The sequence below is a fragment of the Tympanuchus pallidicinctus genome, unplaced genomic scaffold (assembly GCF_026119805.1).
Source record: "Tympanuchus pallidicinctus isolate F22 unplaced genomic scaffold, pur_lepc_1.0 scaffold4, whole genome shotgun sequence".
In the NCBI taxonomy this organism is placed as follows: Eukaryota; Metazoa; Chordata; class Aves; order Galliformes; family Phasianidae; genus Tympanuchus; species Tympanuchus pallidicinctus.
The window spans coordinates 46,480,678-46,505,499 of NW_026294758.1; the positions used below are offsets into that span (position 1 = coordinate 46,480,678).

General features: G+C 38.8%; 2 protein-coding genes across 2 annotated transcripts; both read right to left on the bottom strand.

Moving 5' to 3' along the window:
* Nucleotides 1-6,020: 6,020 nt before the first annotated feature.
* MLANA (melan-A) lies at nucleotides 6,021-9,854 on the bottom strand. Its single transcript, XM_052700332.1, has 4 exons — nucleotides 9,757-9,854; nucleotides 8,425-8,521; nucleotides 6,981-7,082; nucleotides 6,021-6,148 (listed from the first exon to the last, which is right to left on the bottom strand). Exons 1-4 carry the CDS (start codon nucleotides 9,852-9,854, stop codon nucleotides 6,080-6,082), a joined length of 366 nt encoding a protein of 121 aa, XP_052556292.1. The 3' UTR covers nucleotides 6,021-6,079.
* A 5,078-nt stretch (nucleotides 9,855-14,932) lies between these two features.
* LOC128089259 (monocarboxylate transporter 2-like) lies at nucleotides 14,933-19,768 on the bottom strand. Its single transcript, XM_052700485.1, has 4 exons — nucleotides 19,631-19,768; nucleotides 18,224-18,682; nucleotides 17,882-18,127; nucleotides 14,933-16,184 (listed from the first exon to the last, which is right to left on the bottom strand). Exons 1-4 carry the CDS (start codon nucleotides 19,692-19,694, stop codon nucleotides 15,958-15,960), a joined length of 996 nt encoding a protein of 331 aa, XP_052556445.1. The 5' UTR covers nucleotides 19,695-19,768; the 3' UTR covers nucleotides 14,933-15,957.
* Nucleotides 19,769-24,822: the final 5,054 nt, after the last annotated feature.

The window sequence follows — 24,822 nt, forward strand, 5'->3', positions numbered from 1 at the left end:
GCTTTTTTTTTTTTTTTTTTTTGTTCTCCAGTCATGCTTTCTAGATATGTATTTTTTTCTTTTCTTTAATTTTTGATTGGTCCAAGTCTTTATGAAAGGATAATGCTAAAACATCACCTCGTATTAAAGGGAACATTGTTACTATTGCGTATATTTCTTTTCTATGAACGGTATTCAGTATTTTATGTTGTAGGTTCAGCATTTGATGTCATAAAACCATTTCATTTTCAGCAGCTCAGCTACATTCATAAGTGCCTGCTGCAGTGCACATGGAAACGGAGAAGGTTTTTATTACCTTTTAAGATTTTTATGTGTCTTCTAGCATACAAAAAAAGGATGCCTTAGGCCAAATATCTTTTTACATGCAGAGCGTTGTTTCTATGGTTCATTTGTTTTAAGAATAATGTAGAGCAGAGGATTTAAATACTTGTGAATGTCAGTTATCTTTTTAATAGTACTGACTTCTAAATGGAAGTAAAACTTGGATATCTTCCTCTAGCACTATTCTTGGGCTGATCTTTTTCAAAGACAAGGCCTAAGCTTTTCTTCCTCATCTTCTCTAGTTTTCTCCTTCTCCTCTTCATTTACTGCTCACAGTTTGGTTCCCATTTTGGTATGAAGAATAAACCCACGGATTCCTATGTGTCAACTGCACTTCATTCTGTTCTGAAAAGTAATTTGGCAATTGGTCAACTAGAGTTCTGGGGAAGTACTGGCAAGAAAATATTATACGTTCCATACATACCTTCCCTTTCTTCACTAATAAATACATATATTTGGAAATAGCCATTTTCTTTATCTGCAATATCTATCTTATTTGAGGGTTGGAAAAGACAAATTGTTGTTTTGGGGAGTGTGAGGATGTTTGCTTTCATTTCAGAAACAGTGATCTAGTACTCCTCACCTATTAGTCATTAACGGCTTATAATCTCTTTTGAAGATTCCTGTTAGAAGAAGATGCCTGCATGCTGGATTTGGAGTACTGAGGCTGTTTTAAACTAATTGCATTGTGCAGTTGAATGTGATAGGTGACTTCTTTTTATACAGAGGAAAGTGGCAGAGGATGGCACCTTGGGTACTATGAAAGTATATATTGCAGCAACGCATTTTATTGGCATTTCAGTGAAGGAAGGGACCAATCTTCATGGATTTTTCTTTCCTCCTCGAATGTTTGTTTTCCTCTTATTTTTGCATTAGAATCGGTATCTGTGTTACTTAGAACACAAAAGAGTAGTTGGTAGGAGAAACAGATCTTGCCTGACGTTTTTGTTTGCCAATAATGTAGAAGGATACACAATATTATTCATTCTAATGAAGAGCGAATTAGAAAAAGCTTTACTGCGGAACTCAGAAGTCAAGTTATTTACCTAAATGATTTGTTAGATTTTTTTATGATTTTTTTATAAATACTTTCTAATTTGACAAGTATAACCCTGTGCAAAGTTTGCTTCAGTCTGTTTGGAATTCTAATGAACTTTTATGATCTACTGCACACATATTCAGATCCCAAATACTATTGGAGAAAGGCTGGATACTATTATGCAATAACTTTGAATGACTTTATTTTGTAGAAAAAAATTTTTTGCTCATTTTTGTAAATGGAATTCATCTTCCCATCACCTTTCCCTGATATATTGATCAGAGGAAAGCTTTCTTTCAAAGAAAAGTGAATTTCCATCAGAAGTTTGGAACGTCCCACTTCTTCTTTGTACCAAATATTTTATATTTACACAAATAATACACAAAAACTGAAGAAAAAAACATTATATTTGATGAGAAATGTAAAAGCCCTTTTAAATGAAGTTTTAAAGAAATGTGATCACATATATGTGACCTAATAAGCTATGTACAAATCGATCTGTGAAGAGAACATGCTCAGAGCTTGTAAAATGCCTCACATTTAAACCATCTCATCACTCCCTACAGCTACCTGAAAGGAGGCTGCAGTGAGGAGGGTGTCGATCTCTCCTCAGGCTACGTGTTACAGGATGCAAGGAAGTAGCCTCCAGGAGAAAGCTTAGATGGAGCACCAGGAAGAGTTTCTTCACAGAAAGGCTGGCAAGGCATTGGAAGTGGCCACCCAGGGAAGTGGTGAAGTTGCCGTCCCTGGAGGTGTTTAAGAGGCGTGTGGGTGTGGGTCTGGGGACATGGTTTAGTGATGGAACTTCATAGGTCAGGTTGATAGCTTAGCAAGATGAACTGAATGGTCTTTTATTTTGTTGTTCTCTACTGAAACATAGCAGCTAATCACCCTAAGCAAACAGGTGGTTTTGTGACTCCCACTGAGTGCTGGATCCAAATAGTAAGTGCTGGATCGAGTAAAGGTCCATCTTTTTTAGTATCGTGCCTTGGAGCAGTACACAGCAGTGATTCAAATCTGTGTAAGAAGGAAAATAGCTGCTGACACATTTCTGAACACTCCAATAGTCTCCAGTAATCTGAACCAGCATTTCAACAAATTTATTATTGTTGTAATTGCTTGTTTTGGTTGTGGATGGTTTTTGTTCATTTTGTCTTAGGGTTTTGTATTTTTTGTTATTTTGTATTTATTTAAGAGACGTTAAAGTGCTTTTGATGATGAAATTGATCAACCTCTTAAATGCCTGTGAAGTGTTACCATCCCCAGCATCCTGCCATGAAGAGTTTTTCACATAATATGCATACTATCACTTTTTTTCTGAACATGGTAACTGCTTATTTCACACTCAGAGTATTAGTAGTGGGACTCTGTATGCATTTCTCCATGCAGTTGATGTGGACCTTTGCCATGTTGGTTGTCTCTTTTTTCGAATGAAGAGACATGGTCAGTTCAGTTATTTCCTTCATGGGAGTGATCTGTTACTGCCATTTTCAATTTTACTATATCCTTGAGACGTGGGAACAGAATTCACAGCTCTAAAGACAAAGGAGCACTGTGACTCTGTTCTGTACAGATCTTTTCGCAGGATTATCCACTGCAAACCAAACATTTCACTGCCAAAAAAGGATACATCTCCTCCTACTCAAAAATTGCATGATTTTAAAGGAATGACATTTAAAGGAGATTACTGAAACCAGTGCAAGTCCGTCACTCCTCTCTCTACAGTCCCTGCTAGTGTTGGTTTTAGCATCTTCACTGTGGTGACCAATAGGGAACAGTGGTGGAAAGAAGAAAAGTTAATTTCCAGGAGAGGTGGGAGAACTCAGCCAGGAAATCAGGGTCAAGGAAAAAAGGTGAGCAGTAATCTGGAGAAGCGGAGCAGAAATAACTGTGGGCATAAAAACGGAATCTATTCTTTCATCTACAGAAATGATGAGAGAGGTATATGAATGACTGCTAAAAAAACTCACGTTTTAGACAAGGATTTGACCATGAGACATTGTCGTGATCCTCCCTATTGGTGAGGCCAAACACTGTATGTGTAGAGTGCATGGGCAGCATATGCAGGGGTGTACCAAGGTTGTAAGAACCACAGCCTTAAATCTGTGTTGACTCTAGAAATGTTCAGGAAGTAGTTTCCAGAGATGCTGATGTAGGAGTAACATACTGCAATTCACAAATGGGGCATCTTCCAGCCTTTGCTAGGATGTCTTTCCGGGAGGTTAATATTCAGAAGTATTCACACATGCCATATGATTCTGTTGTTTTGACAAATATTCTGAAGAGATTCAAAAGTTTTGAAAGCACAGTTAACAGACAAACAACAAGCCTAAAGTTCCTACTGCAAATAACTGCAGACAGTAGATCCAGCACTGAGCAGTGTTAGCCTGGACTTGAGTGAGGCCTTTGACACTGTCCTCCATAACACCGTCGTAGAGAAGATGGGGCTGGACAAGAAGAGAGTGAGATGGACTGAAAACTGACTGAGATGCTGTATATAAAATGGGGGCTGTTTTTCTCCTGAGTGTCAGTAAAGAGTTACTTGGGGCATAAGTGATGGCACAGAAAAAGAAATAAATTGCCTCTAACAAGGTAATTGCCAATTACCAATTGCCTCTAATTGATAAAAGGCGAACTGGCAGATGTTGCAAGATTAAACCTTTTTCTTAGAAAAAACTCTCCAGAAAATATGAGTCTGTTCTTTTCCCAAATAGCTGCAAGAATGAAGATAATGATAACAAGGATAATCCAGATATGAACCAGGAGGAGGAAGGCTGGTTTTCTGTATAAGCAGAGAACGCTGTGAGCACAATGCGCAGCACAGGAGTCTGTTCCTTCCATCCAGAAATGAGAGTGAGCTGAGCTGAACAGTCCCGACAAAACCAGTAGTGAAAGACTAAATTATTTATATTAGACCATCACTTTTGGTCCTGTTCTGATCTGTACTTTGCTCACACAGGGAAAGTGCAAAAGCAGCATGTGGTTCAGTCATGTGATCAGTACCATAGCAATAAAATGGTTTGGAAATGTGGAAGGACATCTGCTGCTCAAGCACAGCTGCAGTGCTTGGGTTCTGTGAGCCCAGCAAGAGTGGAGTGCAGCACTGTCAGCAAGCAAGAATTCTGTGGAGGAACTGGAGAAGGCAGTAACTATATTTTGTAGCTTAGATGTTTAAGATGTGCAACTGAGTTGGATTCTGTGTTCTGCTCTTTTTCTCTGGTGAAACAGGGGTCAGTAATCTGTATCTGCCTTTTGATGAGGGAATTTTAGAGAGTTCAGCCTCGCCTGTCCCTCGTAATCTCATATTCAGCAGGGAAACTGCTGCCCCAGCATCTTTTGCAACTTCTTTTGCATTGGCCCAAGAGTGAAGCACACAGGGACAAAATTTACTGAAGAACTATAGTTGTGCCTTTGGAGAAGCAGTTCATTCTGTTTATCCAAACCTTCTCTCAGATTGGACTTTCTAGTGCTGTGTTTGATAGGACAAACCCTGGGATAGGAAACAGCAGATTACAGAGCCGCAAAAAACCATCAGCTTCAAGCTTGCCAATTCTGCAAAAAATGTATGGAGCACATTCTGTTCTACATCTGGTGCCTACCAGCTCCAAGCTGGCTTTTGGCATGTTTTCCTGTGCATTCTTCTTCCTGTCACTAAGCAAGTCCACAGAATTTTTTCCTGCACAGAATCACAGAATGGCCAGGGTTGGAAGAGACCTCAAGGATCATGAATCTCCAACCCCCCGCTTCATGCAGGGCCACCAACCTCCCCATTTAATACTAGACCAAGATGCCCAGGGAGTGTGCTGAAAATGACAACTTTAAGACAACATTTTGAGTTTAAGTACTTCTCTACGTTTCTAAATACATATATCAAATCATTATAAAAATAAATAACTTTAAACTTTCACAGAATTCACAGATATTTATTTCCTTTGAACAAGTATCTGCCTAATGAGTATACCTTAATTTAGATGTATTGCCATTCTTTGTTTTCTGTGACTGCTCTGCTTTCTTACCAGTAGGTCACGAAATGTGATTGCTGTTATATGCACTGACAAGTATGAAAGAATATGGATTATAAGCAGAAATTCTTAAGTTACGTGGATAAAACTTTGATATTTCATGAGGAATTGGTTAATTACAGATACATAAACAAGTGCTGTGAGGTATATGACTGCTGTAAAATACAGCCTCCTTTTGCAGATTAATTTTTAGGGTGGCAGGGAAAATGGTTATTTTTCATATCAGCACACGTAATCAAATATTTCCGCCCACATTATTCTTACAGATTCTTGTACATTGCCTTCTATGGAATAGATTGTTTCTCTCTCTCTCTTTTTTTTTTTTTTAATAAAGGGAGAGAAAATGTGGAAGATGAATGTGCAGCTGCCTACACTTGTCAATCCAGTTGGTACCCAGTGGTGTGTTCTTAATACTGGTACTTCTGTGAAGCATGCAAGAAGCCAAAACCCGAACAAAATGTCTTAATCTGAACACAATAAATGGAAAACATGAAACAGAAGCACAGTCAGCTTTATTATAGTGTTTCATGAACTACTTTAAATTGAGCAAGAGTAATTTTCAGCAATTGCTTATGAAAGCATGTTAGTTAATTTTTTATTGCAGTTTTAGCCTTCAGAAAGTTAAGAATGTACAGGAAATAAAGAGGGAGCATGAAGAAATTGAATGGATGTGCTCAGAGTTTAAGACTTATTGCTATCATGGTGAATAAGGAGGTGGTGACTGCTCTGCAGCAATTTTGTCATAGGCTGGTGGAGCATCAGGTACCTGTGGTAAGAAAATCAGTGTGAAAGACTGAAAAGACAATTGAGAAGCCATGAAATGACATGAGACATGCAAGGAGTTATCTGCTTTCATATCAGACGTGGCACTGTAGCTTAAAATAGCTGAGTTGATTCATAACGTCTTCACATTGTTTTCATTTTTCTTAACATGTTTCCAGGTCTTGCATCAGATTAATTTATATGTATGTGTATGTATGTATAATTCATTGTACAGGAATTTTAAACAAAAGATATTTTACCTACTGAGATTTCAACTGCATCTAGAACTTTAGGAGTCTTGATGAATGCTTATTTCCAGTGATAACAATTAGGGTGGCTTATTTACAATTGTAAGTTACCCTTTTCCCTATTTTCAGTCTGTTTAAACACAACTGTATCTTGATCTATATATTTTTCAAGCAAGCTATTTTAAGTTTTTAAAATAATTATGGTTCCATAGTGTTTAGAGGGTCTACAACCCTGAAGTTTTGTGGTGCTCCCAGACACAATCTATTTGTCATCTACCTCATATGTTACCTTAAGAATAATGACAATACAATTACAGAATAAAGGTGGGTGAAAGTACAGGGATTTTTTTTAGAAGTATTAGGGTTATATTTAATTAAAAACAAAAAACAAAACAAAACAAAACGAAACAACAAAATAACCCACATCTTCTCAGATGTTAAAAATGTGCAAAACTATTTTTAAGAGTTAGAGTTATTGCAGACTCAAGAGCACAAACCAAGAAAGAAACCATCAAGTGAATATTTACCAAGATTATCTCACCATGTCTTATTGTATTTAAAGTAAATGAAGCTCAAGCTTTAACTTACCACAGAACTAAAGTTCCTATACTCTTGCAGAGCCGTTTTGCAGTCTGGTGTTGCTCCCTCACCTACCACAGTTCGTATGGTGCCCATACTGATGCCTTTGCTCTGTGAGAGATCATAAAAAAATAAGAAGTCAAAGTAAAACTGAACATGAATCTGGGGTGCACTACATATAAGTATGACTTCGTATTTATGCAGCATTTGTTAGGATGCGGGATTAGGACTGGACACAACAGCAATAACTAAGAAGAGCAATCTACCCATTGCTTTTTGCTGTCTCTCCTGAAACATGCTCTCCCTCCTGTATCATGCATTGCGTTGTCAGCAAAAATGAGGATTGCATTTATTTTTTTTGGCCCGCAGTTACTTCTTGGACACCTTCTTTGCTATAAGAAGGTCACCTCCTTTTCTTTTTCCCATTCCTTTTCTTAATCTCAAACTCCTTTCTTTACCATTTCCCACTTCTTTTTGTACACCCTGTACTAGTTCTCCTCCTTCCAAAAGGCCTAACAAATTATGAGGTTTTCAAAGCCACAAAACGTCAGCTGTTAGATGGAATTGGAAAGGAAGTTGTGCTGTGCACAAAGAAAGCATTAAAGATGTGATGGTGTGCATGTATTGGATCTGTCAGTGGGAAGGCAGCAGGGCAGTTATCAGAACAGCGAGGAAAGGGATTTGCTGGTGAGTTACGGCTTTTAATTTGAAACAGTCACATCTTTTTGGAAAGGTTAGAAAAACTAATATTGGGAAACCGGGTTTCCAAAAAGCCTTCACTTTGCATGGTTAAAAACTGCCTCCATTTCACAGCAAGAATGCTCTTCAGTGCCAAAGATGAAGATTTGAATGTTCCAACACCACAGTGTTGTGGGACAGACCTAATTTGATTTTTCAAACATTTCTGAAGAAGGCAAGAAATAGCATTTTTAAGCAGTAATTTTTAGAAAGTAAATCTCAAAATCTGTCTTGCTTTTTTTTGCAAATAATTTTTAACTTTTATAAGAAAGTATTCTTGGTCAAAGTATTCACTAGCACAAGTGTCACATTTACTAAATTAATTGTAACAGCTGTTGTTTGTTTTTTTTTTTGCTTCCTAGGCTTACTCCAATTGCATCTGTTCTTAGATGTAAATCTTTTGAGCAGCTAAAATGTTGTTTTATTCAAATGAAAAATTGACAGGATATGTGTAGATTTAAATATGCTTTCTAGAGACTAGATTTTTCTGTCGTCATGTTGTGAAAAATTGAGCAATTCTCTCCACTTCCTTATGCTTATGTTTTCTCTGATCTGCTTGCAAGTTTCACTGCATTTCATATTCCGTGTTTTCACCTGTTAATATGTCTGAAACAAGGACATCTAATGGTAGCTGTAGTGTTGTCAGCATTAATGTAATGCAAATAATGATGGTATGTTGTCAGAATAACATGTGAAAGTGAGTTGTCATGCTTACCCGTAGTCTTTTATAGCCACTGCGCCTTTTGTAAAACCAGCATCCAAAGATAAGCAACATAGCCAGCACCAAAATGAAGATCCCAATTCCAAGGGCTCTGTGAAAGAAAAAAAGATAAGAAAAAATAAGTAACAGTAGAACTGAGTGCATTCTTTTGGGAGCAAGAATGGTTAGATCAGGAACTTACATCTCTGTTCCTTTGCCAGAGGGAGGGATGAAGCAGGAGATACCTCAGATAATAAAGCATTGGTAGCTTAATCCAGTCTCTGTAGATTAAGCTGCTAGATAAATTCTCTGCCCAGATCTAAAATATTCTAAAAATGAGAAATATTCTTATCTTTGAAGATAATAATCTACCAACAACCCATGCTTCTAAAATATCCTTATGTGTAAATTCAGCAAACTGCTGAATTATGAATTATGAATTATGAATTATGATTTTGGAAGGGAACAAGAAGTAAAATAGGTGCCGAGCCTGCTGAAGTGTCTCATGTTTGTTAAGTTTTTCCAGGCAGTAAGAATTGAGAGATGTATCCCAACTTGCATCATCCTGCAATAAATTCTGGCGACATAATTTTTTAAATTATTTGTAAAACACAGCACGGTTTCAAAAACCTAGTAAGAAACTTCAGTATTTTTTTTTTTTTTTAATAAACAGCTCTGTATTTATTTAGTTCTTGTTCTATGGCACAGCAGGTACAGTGTTGCTGTCACTGGGTCATTTTGGGGAATATAGGTTCTGCACACTGTGCTGTAGGACATCTTTCCCACAGTTTAGGATATTAAAGAAGCAAAATGACAAAGTTACTGTAGATTCTTAGTCTCAAAAAACTTCCTGTGCTAACGTGCTTTCTGTTAAGGCACTGAGCACTCACTCCTCATTTCTGTGATCTTTGAACATTGAGGAGCAGAAAAGTCTGGGAAAGCCCAGAGGGATAAGTTGGCAGGAAAAAAAGAACAAAAGATGATATGAGTGAGGATAAATCTATCCCAGCACGCAGCCATGTGTCGGGTACCCAGCTTCTCCAAAGTAAACCCTCGGGTTTTCCACTGGGACCGAGGAGTGGGGAACGTCACGCATCAGAGACCTTTAACATTTACCTGCTCTCTTTTTCTATGAGTCGGTGTTCCGTGGAGCATTCTTTCTTATGACCTGAGGACTCTGAATATGTGGTTCTTAATGGAGTTTCACTCAGAAATGATTTAGTGAGAGTCACATCGTGTGCACTGTTGTCTCCATCTGCTTTTAGGAGATTTACCTGGGGTTTCCACTGATATTATTCTTTAGGGTATTCCTTAGAGCTTGAGGTTCTAAAGGGACATAAATCTTACCGAAAGATCGCACTGTTACAACCTCCAATGTGTAATTCCCAATGAGCCTCAACAACCCTGGTAACGTTATCATAAAGGTTAATATGAATTGTGAGCATCGGACCAAGCTCTAGATTCTTGAATTCTGCAGTTCTGATTATTCTTAACCATCGACTGCTCTTTTGGATAATTCCATGACAAACATTTCAAAGAACCACGAAATGACCAAAATACATTTTTTCTTTGTACAGCCCTGATTTGTATTTATGTACTATCCTGGAAATTTCTTTTCAGTATGAGTTTTCTTTCCACACACATGCTAAAATAGGTTTTGCTTTATGCTTACTCTTCTGCTGTGAAATAGGTCCGTCCTTTTCCTCTAAAGAAGTTTCCATCTTCACGGTGGCTTCCTCTGGGCATTTTGAGATCCTACCTCTGTTCAAAACCACATATTAGAGCACATTAGAAATATCTGTATATGTTGATAAGTACTATCAAATTTTTGTTTCAGTGGGGGCATTTTAGAGAGGTAGAACAATATGCTATTCTCAGAATTAAGCAGACTGTTCCAATTTAAAAACTCAGAAACGCGAAACTCAAAACTATGAGCAGTTCCACCTGAGTGCAGCAGGCTGTGATTTAAGACAATCATTTATGATCATTTATGAAGCAAAATCTCAAAGGAATACAGAAAAAAAAAAAATAAAGACAATTTGCCTGGACAAGGAAAAATATTTGAAATCAAGAAAAATAATATTATGCACATATACATGTTTCTGTAGTTCTCTTACACCCTGTAAGAGTTCTAAGAGTCAGTCAGCACAAACTGTCACAGACCTGTTGGTTTTCAGATGATTACTACTGTATGTTGGCCAACAAGCACAGAGAATTTATAATCCTACTTCTCAGTTTTAAGAGAACAATCATCCAACTAACAATAGTCCGAACATTACAGAGGAAGAATCCACAAGTAATCATGTCTCTGTCATGTAAGCAGATCAACAGATTCTACTTGATAGCATCCAATTCATCTACTATCTCATACTGGGGTAAAGTGAGTGTAAAAAGCAGTGAATTTGCCAAAGAAACTTCTATCCAAGGAATCAAAGCATTTTCAGACTTTCACTAAGAGTCTGTTAAGTCTCCACTAAAGCATAATTTTTAAGCAACATAGAATAGTTTGGGTTTAGGTAGAATAAAAAATGCAAGCCTTACCTTCTTCGGACCTGTACTCTGTTAACTAAAGGCATGTACAGCTTTCCTTTCCTTGACTTACTCTGTTTTTTTCCTTCTTTGATCTGTTCTCTTATGACTATCACGAGTTTAAATTCCTTTTAGTACAGCTTCTGAATGCATTAATTAGCATGAAAGGGGCCAGGAGACAACTTTCTTCTCACAGCCTGCATCTTTCCCTCCTAATAAGCACCTCAGAAATCAGTTATTTCTTCATGAGATTACCTACCTTGCTAGAAGGGGCTCAGCACCACTCTGCCTGCATGAACTCCTCAAGTGGGCAGCCTGATACTCAATAAAAGCATGTTTTGATTTGGGGCTGGTTGTTCTGTGGCTCCTGTCTGACAGAGTTAAGGGACTCATTTAACTAAAGCTTTGCTTATCCACATTTTATGTCATTGTAACACTGTGTAGAGGCCAAGACTGTTGGAGCAAAACTTAAAGATGACGCTGGTACACCATGGTGGAAGCCTCTTAGTTTATAGCAAGTAGTTTGATTCTGTACTGGCTAGGAAATGCTGCAACAGACTGTTCTGTGTGCTAATGGAGCCCGGTTCCCAGTGGATTTGTGTGAATTGTCGTCGTGCTCACACACACACAAGCTGTAATAACTGCATTCAGAACATCAGGCAAGAAACAGCAGCCGGTAATGAATCCGGAACTCTGGGTTCTGTGGTGGGTCGGAAGTGTTAGTTACTGACAAAGGCAAAAAAGATACAAGGATCATGAAGGACCATGTTCTGTTTGACATTTCTCTCAGTGAATCATTTGGGCCTCTCTATCCTGCAAAGTTTCTGTTTTAGTTTGGAATACTCTGGTTACCTTTGAGGCTGCGACACTGGCTCCAGACTTGGTTGAGAAATGGCTGTTTTCAGAAATGAGCAGAAAAGAAGTGATAGTGTGAGAGGTCAACGACTATTTCTTCAGGAAATTGGTTGAAAAGTCTTAACATCAATATTTCTAGTGAGTTCAGGGCTGGGAAGAGCTGGACCGTTTCATCTGTTCACAAATTACACAGCTTTTTTCCAGCAGTGTTAAAAATCTTACCTTGCCTCGACGCAATCTTTGTTTGGGCAGCGCTCCCCAGTGGTGCCCAGTGCCAGGGCAAGAGGCTGTGGGCACCAGCTGGAATGCAGGAGCCTCGCTCTGAATGCCAGGCAGTGCTTCTGTGTTGTGCAGGTGCTGCAGATGGCACAGGCTGCCAGGGGGCTGTGGCTCTCCTCCTGGGAGATCTTCAAATGCTGCCCAGGAATGGCGCTGGGCACCCTGCTCTGGGCGTCCCTGCTTGAGCAGGGTTTGGACCAGATGGACCCAGATGTCCCTGCTACCCTCAGCCATTCTGTTACTCTGATTTTTTACTTGACAACTTAAGACCAAAATCTGAAATGATCTTTTTTCTAGAGTAAAGAAAGTCAAGGGAAGAAGAGAAACAACTGTGAAAAGCATAAATCTTCCTATTTAGGTAAATTATTCAGTGTTTCTTTTACATAATCCCAGATGAATCTAGTGGGAGATTCAAAGGTGAATGAGATATAGGGAAACTTGCTGTAGATAGTCATGAGTGTAAAACAGTAAGCATACACTATCACAGTCCAGTAAATTCCTGAAGAAGCATGCCAGCTCTTGTGTAATGCGTTGAAAATGTCACAGAATACCTTACTGAGCCATGTGTTTTCCTGAAAAAAAGGTTTAAGTTCTGTGAGGGGATGCTCACTGAAGACTACTGTTTGTTCTTTCAGAGTTGAAGCTGATACATACAGAAAATCCATGTGATACCAAAACCAGTGCATCTCTGTCCCTTCCTTGCCTCAAGCAGTGCAGAGGAGAAAATGTCAATTGATGGAATAGTTTGTGTTCTGAAAGAATTTCTTGTTAATAGTATAACAAAGGGATGTGGGAGAAAACTTTGTCATAGATCAGTGGTGCCATCTGTTATCTAAATACACAGTGCTGCTATTGAGAAACTGGGTGGGTGGGAAGGTGAAACACCATGTCCTGGTTCTGATCTCAGTTCTTTTACTAAACCTTGTTTCTCTGAAGTGGCATTGCTAACTCTGTGAGTGCAAAGTCAAAGGAATTTATATGTGAATTCTACAAGTATTACCTTTTTAAATACTATATTTCAGGAGAAGATGATGTAAGCCCCATACCAGCCTGGCCATTTCTTTTAGCCAGCAGCCCGTGGAAACCTAGGACACTCTGATAAATCTCTATGATAGGTATGAAATGAATGCTCTAGTCTAACTGAAAATAACATTCCTGACCTTCTAAAACTAATGACTTCTTTTTTTATTCTGTTGATAAATGCGATTCCATCATTCCAGGATGACTTCATTTTTCCCTTCACAGTATCACAGAGCCCTGCTGCTCCTGCTGAGCCCACACGAAGGTCTCCAGTCCTGCCCTGCCTGGAGCATGACTCTTCATGGTCAGGCTGGGCTGCTCAGGGCCTCACACTGGAGCACTGGGGTCCTCAGGCCAAAACCAGCCCAAACTGCCTGGGCCCTGGCTCCATGGCCCAGCCATCCTGGTGGGAAGAATCTTCTTCTCACCTCCAGCTTGAGCATTTCACTTGTTTTTTTCCGTTCTTCTCACCCTCCCACCATGTACCCAGTGCAGAACCCAGCTGTGTCTCCTCTGTCCCCTGTTGCTGGTGCTGGGATTCCTGCTGGGTCCCCAGAGCCACCCCACTCCACCCCTGAAGTATCCCACAGCCCCCCTGTAGCCCCAGGCTGAACTCAGTCATGCTTGTCCATTTCTTCACAGTACCGGGTGCCTCCAAAATGGATGCAACCAATGCTGAGCGGTGCATCTTCATCTGATGGGCGCTGCACCCAGAGCCCAGGAAGCTACCAGTCTTCTGCACTGCCACTGGCAGATCTCAGGATGCACCCAAACATGGAAATCAGTGACAGGGACTGTAATTAAAATACATGAGTTTAATAGAGAATACTGAATTGCAATAGAAAGGTAATGTCCTATATTAAGTGTCTCCCCATTATTTTTCCTCTCCCACAGTTCCCCCGTGTTTCAAATGACAAGAAACAAAAATAAAAATGAAGGGTTCTTTTGAATATCAGGATGCTGAAGTAACAAAAGAAAAAAAACTCTTTCAATAGAAATGTAAGTTTTAAATTGGCACAATTGACATAATTGACATGTTATTTTTCTGGAAATCCCTAATCCTTGCTACAGACCTTACACTGCAGATTGTGCCCCTGCCACTGTGTGCTCTGTAATCAAGCCCTTGCAGATAGTTGGTATATGAATAGCTGAGTTAATTTCCTGTAAATTAAATTAAAATTTTGAGTTAATTTTCATGGGACGGGAAATAAATACTTCAGATGAGCAACTGATGTTAAACTCAGCTACACAGATAAAATGTTTGACTGGAAAAATATTCTAAAGTTCATAAATGAGGCAGCTATAAATGCAGAGTAGCTTGGAAGTTTCTAAGACCTATATTTTTTCCTCTCTTACTGTTTTTTTTTTTTTGTTTGTTTGTTTTTGTTTTCTTCTTAATGTGATCCAGTCCTAACTCTCTTTTCTTCTCTTTCCCAGGTAAAATAAAACTACAGAAAATGTGATTTGGGTATAGATTCTTCTTAATCTAACAAATCAAGTGTTTTCTTTCTTCAAGAGCATTAGGATAACTGAAAGATACTACTGAACAATTCAGTATATTTAAATTCTCAAGTCTCATCTATTCTCTGATATCTCCCTGTTTCTGTAGCTTCCTATGGTCTATTTCTATGGTTAGTGTCTAAAATTAGAAAGTCTTTTTCCCATGAGATATCTCTGCCTTGCTGTGAGTTATAGAATCATATCATAGAATCATAGAATGGCCTGGGTTGAAAAGAACCACCATGATCATGTTGTTTCAACCCCCTGCTCTGTGCAGGGTTGCCAACCAGCAGACCAGGCTGCCCAGAGCCACATCCAGCCAGGCCTTGAATGCCTGCAGGGATGGGGCATCCACAGCCTCCTTGAGCAACCTGTTCCAGTGCGTCACCACCCTCTGTGTGAAAAACTTCCTCCTAATATCTAACCTAAACCTCCCCTTATATCAATTTCTAATTGTCTATACAAGAAAATGAAATAATTGTGCCTACCATATCTCAACCTATTACAGATTTGAAGACTGTTTTAATTTTCAGTATAAGATTTTGTTTTTTAAATTGGACAGACTTTTTCTTCTGGCACTTTATTTTTAATACTTATCATTCTTGTTACACTTCAACCTCTGCATTTTATGCACCCCTTCTAGTTAAAGCCTTGCAAGCATTGTTCTCTCAGTTATCATACTATTGCACAAAGAAATATTTATTAGTTTTAATATACTGTTATATTTGAGAGTCTTGTTTTGTTTGAAGTCCACCATAATTTCAGGTGTTCTACTGTTAATTAATTGTCAGTCCTTCTCCATTTTATGTAAGTGCACTTTTCTTACTGCTTCAGATACTTAGGACTACATTTCTCTTTGCTGAATTACATAATTGATGTGATTTTCTCCATTTACGATGTTTGTTTAGATTCCAGGCCTGCTCTGTAGAATAAGTGTAAGCTATTATCTCAAAGCTAAATTCATGTACTCCTGGTTTTATATCCAGTCTGTTCAATGATCACTCTGAATACTGCTTCTCCAGGCTAAACATCTGTGAGCTGGTGTCTTTTTCTATTTGAAAGTGAATGCTGTGGCCTGTATTTCGAGGGGAAGGTTTCTGCCTGCTGCAAAAAGCTTCGTGGTAATTTTGTTTAGATCATAGCCTCTCTATCACAGCCTTGTGGGGCTGCGTTGAAGACTTGTAAAGTCAAAACGCAGCTGCAACATCAAAATAACATTGTGGCAGTGGTTATAGGTGTTATTTGCTTGTGAACTAGCGACTTTCTTCCTCTGTTTTACGCAGTCCTACTCAAAACACCCACTATTAAAAAGAATCCTAATATCCTAATATTGATTTTCAGGAAGTTGCATGATATCCAGTGTAATCACACCACTACATCATGGTCTTGGTACCTTCTTTTCTGAAGTTTCAGAAAATGGAAGGAAGTGTAAGGTAATGATAATTTTTCCGATTTAGTACTAGTATGGTTTCCTTTTTCACTTCTTTGTTGAAATTGATCTAAAACAACTAAAAATACAGCTGCTAGGATGAGAGTGGCTCCTGCCATGTAGAAGCCTGCTCTGTAGTCTCCAGCCATGTCCACAATCAGACCTGGATAGGAAAAAAAAGAGACAGTAACGTGGCTGACAGAAAACAGGCCAATGTGAATTAGCTCATCAGTGTGAACACGTCCTCTCATAAAGGGAGCACCCTGACTACATACCTTTCTTGCAGCCTTCTGCACTATGAAAGCATAAAGCGTCGCCACATTATTGCGCTTGAAAATTTCACAGAAAATCCTCTGTTCTACCTTGCAGACACAGATTGTGAAACAAAGTGCTACTTAGTTTGAAATACTTTCCAACTCAAAATTTATCGGGCGATAAAAACAATGGCAGAAAAATAAATTAATCATGTGGCTTTGTATCTTAGGATCTTCACATTTAACAGTTACTGTAAGTTGGACAACAACTGTAGAGCATGGGAGTTTAAAAAAGGAAAGAAGAGGCCCCCTGGTGGCGACAGACTCTGGTGAGTCACCTACGGCGTTAATGGCTTCCCCATTCATCGTTTTTCCAAAAATCGTCGACGTTAACAAAAGAAAAGACCTCCGTTTTTACACAGCTTTTATGCACACAACACACCTGAGACATCGTGCGCTCTACTGAAGAAACAGAAGTACAGTAGTGGTGCTGTAGCAGTGCACGTGGTAGCACTGGCTGCTCAGTGCTCACAGCTGCAGGTTCACCTGGGGCCGGCAAAGGCTTCTTCTTTGTTCAGCCTCTATCCAGTAGCAGGACCATTGCATATACTGCCTATTCTCCAGCCCTCACTCCAATCTACCATCAGTCCTACTAGGCAAAACATCTTTGAAATAAAATCTTTTAGGTATTACTCTGAAAGTAAGAGAGAAGAGCTAGGTAAGCACCAAGGTTTCTCTCCTCTTCTGCACTTTCTTTTCAGCTTGCTACACATACACAAAGCATCACACTGATATCCAAATAATCAGTGCTAATGAGCAGACATTATTTCTGCAAGTCTCGTTACTGTGGTACTTTATTCAGATCTTCCCTGACTAGATCTGATACCACTCTCTTTCAAATCCTCTACAAAACTTCCTAGCCCTTGTGCTTTAGAGTTGAATTAAAATATTACAGTATTCAGTTTGACCCACTTGTATCCTATTACACGCTGTCATTGCCACAGAAATCACAGTAGTCTGTGAAGTCTCTGATTTTATTCAGTGCACTTTGGATGAAGACTCAGATTCACATGTTACGTCAGTCATTTTTCTACCATACCACCTAGTAAATTTCCTACAGCCAGCAGCTATTTTCTCTTGCATTTTCCAAGAGAAACAGTATATTGCTGCTAACAAATAAAAACCATATGCAATCTCACTGTCTGCTTTCTCTTCCCACTGCTTTTTTATACTGATTCCCCATACACTATTACACTGTTCAGCTGAAATGCTGTCTGAAAACAGCAGCATCTTTGTGAATATTTCCTTCAGGTACACATAGCTCAACGTTTCAAGCCATTAAGTGTGACCTTCTGTGGAAACCTTCCCAGCAATTAGCAACATTTATGCAGAATGATTATTCTCAAATTCCAAAAACTCAGCTGCTTTTTCTATGAAAGTATGGATCTGTTGTTTGTCCCAAATATGTGTTTTCATTATTTACTTGTTTGTCCAGGCATTCCTGAGCTAATGGAGAAAGAAATCTGGCTCCAGCTCTAAATATTTCAGTTTGGGTAACCATTCCTCATTATTCTAGTAAACTGTATTTAGCAGAGTATACACTTACCAGCAAGAGGAGGCCCCAGAAATCCTCCAGTGCTTCGAATAAGCATGAAAAGCCCTAAAGCACTGTCAAAATCTGACATGCCCACAACTTCTGCTAGCACTGTAATGTGAACAGCAACTGTTGTGCCAAAGAAGAATCCATAGAAGCCAGTGAATATTGCCAAGGACAGGTAGTTGTTAGCCAGTGGCAGAAGCATCAAGGAAGTACTGATCAAGGTGATTGTCATTGTCAGTAAGTGAATAGTTTTCGTAAGGTGGAGATTGGCATACCAGCCACATAGCAGTCTGCCTGCAAAATCCACCATAGCCAGAATGGATAGGAGAGATGCAGTCCAAGATTCGTCTATTCCCAGGCTGTAGCTTAGTGGAACTAAAAATAACGGAGGAACAAAGAAACTCATTGCAGCTAGTATGCCAAACATGGCATAGAGCACAAATTCTGCTCTCCTCAGAAGCATCCAGTTGAAGGTTCTGTGTGTGATGATAGACTTCCCTTCTTTGTCTGTCTTAGATGCACCACTGCCAGGTGTTGGTTCAGGATGGCTCACCTCAGGGTGGAAGCTGCTTGTCAGGGGTCGCATCAGTATTCCACAGACACAGATGTTGAGTTGGGTGCCACCTATGATCAAGAGGGCACCTTTCCATCCATACTGACCAATCAGCCACTGGAAAAATGGCCCAAATGTAAATGCAAACACGCATTCTCCAGCACTGGCAATAGCATTGGCCAGAGCTCTTTTCTTGGAAAAATAATGGCTAACAATGCTGATGGCTGGTGTCCATGAAAAGGAAATCCCAAGTCCTGAAAAACACCAATATGAATACCATCAGTTAGATAGTGCTGAAGTATTCTGTTAAGCTGGAAATTAAAATGGTCAGTGCTCCTATGTTTGTGAAGAGAGTAACTGGGAAAATAAAAATATTTTCTTGCCTAGTGAAAGAATCAGCTCATTTGTATTATGTGCTACAGTATATATTTGCTGCACTTCTTCTGTAAGAATAGGTTGTAAGATAAGAAAAGAAAATATAAAGAGGAGAATGATGTATACACAATTATATTCTTAACATGAAAAAAATAGCAACAGTTGTTCAGACAAATTTGAAGATGTTCCTAGATTAGATCTCTGGGTTAAGCTCAGCTGTGCTCAGTGCCAGAAAGTGAGGGAGAACATGAAGGAAGCTGGTAGCACACCAGCTATGGGTACTGCTCACTGTCTTGCCAGACTGCTTGGTTTCAAACCTGCTCTCATTTACTTTGATTTTAATGGCTCTCTACAATCATTTAGCAGGCCAAAGAACTCTAATTCCACACATTTTCAAGTATCCAGCATAGAACTGGGAATGTTACTTTGTTAAAAATGCTCAAAATGCTCAACATGTAAGATCATGTAATAGAAGGTACAGCGTCTGGGAACTCTAGGTCCATGTACTTCAGTATGCTTTAGATTCCTCAGGCCTTCACAGAACTATCAGCCTCTGATAAAACAGTATTCTTTTCATTTTCTGGTTGCATATAATTTGCAGATACAAATTACTAGTATTGGTTTTCTACTTTGTCATGTAATTTTCTAGCACAGGTTCTTACATCCAGAGTGGGAGAAGAGGGAAACAACCTTCAAATATGGACACTGGTTTTAGATGTTTATAAAATCAAAACAGAAATCAGATTTTAAAACTCCTGCAATTAGCATCCTTGAGTAAGGGCTTTGAGTTGCTAGTGCAAGAAACCTGTAAAGCCACAAAGATATACCTTGTAGGAAGCCAGTTGTTGCATACATCCAGATCATGTTGAGCCCAAGACATCCCAGGGCCATTCCTGAAAATGCAAGGAGTCCTCCAGTGATCACAACAGCACGGTGGGTGTATTTTACACATAGTGAGCTGGCAACAGGGGCTAAATCAACAGCAAACAGGAGCAAGAGAAACATGTTAGAAAGCAGAATGGCATGTCAGATCAATCAAGTAAAGCATCTGAAGAAGTAATATCTTTACTGTGCATGTCTGTCACACACATATGAGGGAGAGATGGCCTACTTCTGTTGTATTCTGCTGTACAGGAGGGTAGGTCGATATCTGGGCTGATAGAGAAAAGGCAGCACAAATTTAAATAACAAAACTCCCAAATTCATTCCAACTATCACCCGTCCTTTGGCGGTGTTTCCTGCCAGCAGGATATATGCCTTTTGTGAAGCAAGAATGACCACTAGATGGAGCCCAAGTAACACAAATCACCTCTCTTTCCGTTCGCCTTCCTGGACGACACACTTAATCTGCTTCACATAAACCACCCGTATTTTGGAAACGAGTTCCGAGATATAAAGAAATTCACTTAATGAGAGTTTTGTTCACAAAATGAAAGAAAGTGGGAGACAAAGAATAGATGGCACTCAGAAAAGGAGGTAACTTGTAGGGGCAGGCTATTGTACTTTCACCTGTGTTAAGAAGTAGTGACTTTGATAAATAAAACAAGTAAAATAAACCTGGCTGAGAAGTATTAACAGCCACAGAAGCTGCAGGACATATGCTGTCTGATAGAAGAAATGCAAATAAACATTATTTCAGCATTTGCATCAAAATTACAAGGATTTGGTAAGCATGTAGAGATGTTAAGATAATTCAGTAATGTTCTGTCAGAAATAGTGGAAGGGATGAAGCAAGAAAATGTGTATACAGCTGGAGACTCATACAATGAGTAAAACTGGGAAAAGTAGTCTGAGGACAACAAGAGGTATCCGTGAAAGTTCTTAATGATGGAAGTAAAATCTGCAGCTGGAGAAGAGTCAACACACAGGGCAATTTTATTTTATTTTTTTTTTCTTTTTAGAGAATGAGAAAAAACAGGCAGAAATTGAATATGGGGTAGCAGGAGGAAGAAAGGAGCTAGCCACAGAACTGGAAACGAAGAAGATAACAAGGGAACAGAGTCTGGAAGGCAATACTCAGAAAACTTGTAATCACAGTGCCAGAGAGAGAGGAGATGGAAGAGGCACCTAATACCAAAAGGAGGCCTATGTGATGGGCAAAATCCTTGCTCTTGGTAAATCAAACAGCTTGTTGCAGATGCAGATCCTCAGACAGAAACAAGGTCTCCTCCTATGCAAGATGCAGAGATGCTGTTGAAAATATCCAAATGGGAAAAATTAATAATTCACTGATCATCCTTCATACTGAGCCAAATGACATTGAAGGTTTCGCAGTGGAACATGTTAGGAAGAGCTAAGCAAGGCCAGGAAAGATGCTTAAGGAACTGGAGGCTCAGGTGATCTTCATCAGTAAGTCTTCTGGTCCCTATACATGAAGCAAAGGCAGAAGGAAAATTACTGAATGATGCAATAATTCATAAACTGCTGTATGGAAGAGTTTTAGAATGTTTGATCATCAAGCTCAACTCACTGGAAGAGGATTATTTTCAAATGATTTCAAAGAATGAGGAGCTGTTTCTGCTGAAAACCATAACCATTTTCTTTGAAGTACACTAGACTAAGACCTATTCAGGCTACTGCAATTTTGCTGGTATATAAAAAACAAAAATAAAAATAATAATTTATGAAACTATAAGATCTGGAGTTCTTTCATCCTCCTACACTGCCTTTTTTTTCTTGCTGCTCTAAGTTCTTATGTCTGAATGACATAATAGTATCACAATTAGGTCAGCGGTAAGTCTGATTTGTAAGCCAAATAGATTTTCATAGAAATGGATGAAAAAGCAAGGACTTTTCAAATAATTATTTCTGTCAGAATGAAAGAACACTGCAAATCAAGCTTCAAGTGTAACACCTTATGGAACTAATAAAAACTTGGCAGTGCATGATTTGCTTTATCTTTTGACTCTAAATTTGAATGATAGTTTTGTTCTTAATATATTTTTTCCAAGAAAGATCAGCTCTTCAAAGTCTTTGTAAGCACTAGGCGTGGACTGAGTAGGATGTATATAATCACACAGTATCTATGCAATGAAGTGTCTCCACAAACAAAATTGTAATAAAATTTATTATGTAAGGATGCCTACTTATTGCAATTACATTTCTACATGAGAATATCTGGACAGGATTTCTCAAATTCTGTGCAGTTCTTGCCTGCACATGTTTGAAAGCTTTACCACTATGGTAAAGCATGATCCAGATCACAATGGCACAAAAGGCTCTGATTAGTAAGTGAAGAGCCAAATGCAGTATATTTTATTTTCTTCACTTCTTGCTTTGGTAAATGGAGTATTTAACCTGATCCAATTGCTCACAGTATTTGGCTGATTTATAGTTCTCTCTTTCTTCCCTTATTGTCTGCTTACACTCTGTATGGTCTTGTCTTTTTCTTCTCTACAGATGAATTGATTTTTTTTTTTCCTTTTAATCTCATGAGATTTTTGTTAGATAGGGAACAAGGAATTACTTTAAGGGAGGAAGGAGAGCCTGAACTGGGATTAGGCACAAGGAGAGGGAAGTTTTGTGGAGAAAAAAAGGAGAAGGAATGGGGGAATAGATGTCACCACTGTGGCAGCATACAGCTTATCTAGTAGGCAAGACCACCGTCCTTAGGTCTTAAAGCACTTGGAAAAATGGCAGTCACTGTAACAATCAGTGAACTCACACAAACTGGTTTAGAATTTGATCCAACAATCTCTGAAGTTCTTAGCATTATCATCCCTGAGTTTGATACAAATTCTGTAGGAAAACTGAATTATGAGACTAGATACATTGAGTTCTCTAAGATAACCAAATTTCAGTGCATACACACAGAGTACTCACTTTATCACTTAATGTCTGAGGCATGGATACATTTTTATAAGAGGAAGCAAATGCCAATTTTTTGAAGAGAAGAAAGAAGCATTGTCCCTGCAAGTCTTTGTTTTGTAGTTAGAATTTAAAACCAAAATGCTAAAGGGAAACTTTCACCTACCTCCTAAATGAAAGGTGGCAATAGTTATCGATGTGATCCAAGAAATGGTGCTTGCAAGCTCATCAAAGTGCTCCTGGATTTCAACAAAGAAGAGACCAAAAGTCTTGAGGACAGCAGCAGTGAGGCCCATCACTATGAAGGCTGACACTACCACAACCCATCCATAGCCACCATCTGGTGGACTGATGTCTTTGGTCTGCATTTTTCTGCTTCTCAAATCTTCTCTCAGTTGTGATTTGGTTTTGTTTTGTTTTGTTTTGTTTTGTTTTAGTAGCAGCTGTGACAAGGATCTTTAAAAGATCTGCAAATCAGTAGAAGGCCAAGAATTAAACAAGTGAATTTGAATAGTCTTGGAATTTTTTATACAAATGAAAATGAACTATGCATTGCAGTAGTTAGATTGAAAATACTAACTGGCAAACAGGTGCCATAGGACACAGAAAGAGGAGTAGAAAGTACAAGGAAGAAAGTTTAGAAGTTACAAAAAATATTCAGGACAGAAATGTTACAAAAATAGAATCATGACAAAATTGAAGTGGGTCAGAAGACCGTGACAGACTGTGCTGAATGGCACATTGATTGGCACTATGGCACTATGATTGAGCAATGTGGTCCCGCAGAAAGCATTCCTGCACATAGCAGGTGGGTTAGAACTGGATAATCTTATGGTCCTCTCCAGCCCAAACTACTCTGTGACTCTGTGATGACAGATGTAAGTTCCAGGAATATAGCAAATCTTTTTCTTTTTTTTTTTAAAAAAGTTGTGCTTTGGTTCTAAAATTCCATGTGATGTGGCAACTTTGACTAAGGAGTGTAAATGTATAAACCTAACACAAACTCATGAAGATTATTTAGAATTATACTTTTGAATTTTTATATTACTCTCTGTGTTTCAAATTCAAAGCCATTGCATAATTTCTCAGTAATTCCAGGGGCAGTACATCTTCTGTCTACATAAACAAGACGTATGCAATCTCAAAAAATTGTATTAATGTGAAACTGCATGTTATTCTGGTCTCTAAGCCACACCTTAAAGAACCAGGACTAGATGTGGCAGTGGAACTCTAAATGCTAACTGTACGTCTTCAGATTTTAGAGAACCTCTTCACAGCATGCAAAGGGTACTAAAATTTTTCCTGGATACCACAGGTTTCTGTGTGGCAGAAATCTTTGGAGGAATATTTTAAAAAGGTCTTTGTCTCAGGAAATCTCTAAGCTGCAAGTTGTCAGAAACTTCATGCTTATGCTGTTCTTTTACAAAAACTCCTTATTTAGACCTGAACCAGACATTTTCATAGTGCGAGTAAAATTGCAAGGAGTAATGCGTAAGAATTTTGGAGTGATCTTTGTAATACTTGCACATTTATAAATATGGATGGTTACAGAACTGCTAAGATTTTGAATAAAAATATGGGGCATTTGTCTACTTGTGAAAACTTCCTAATAGGCAGGTACATCTTAATTAATACAAAACTGAAAAAAGCACTGTTAAATTTTTGTTACATACTTGGAGAAACCATGCAGTACACAGAAGATGTAGGATCTGTCTGTGAGAAGGATTCCACGTGGATATTAAAAACAACCACAAGTGTGTATCTTACACTAAATGCATGAAACCAAAAAAACCCAAAGAGACATTGCACAAGAAACAGCTTTATTCTAAGAGGGAGAATGAGAGTTAAAAACGTTTGTTAAGTACTTACGTTTATCTTTGTTGTGTGCAGCAAGAGTTTAGGGAATCCATACCACTAGAAGCCATCCAGCACAAAGCAAAAGCCACCATTCCAGGAGAACCTAAATAACGGCAAAAAGGTTGGGGTGAACAGGCTTCAGATCTTTGTAGGAATCAGGAGCAAAAACATCCTGCTGCCTGGTGTCTGGCTCAAGCTTCTGGCTAACACATGGCACTGGCTGCATTTGCATGACAGACATAGCCAGACACATTCATCAGTTGTGGAAGGCCTCAGAAACATCCTGAAAAATCTTAAAACTCAGACACAAGAGAGGAAAGAATGTCTTGTGCTTGGGCCCACGTGAAGGAATCTG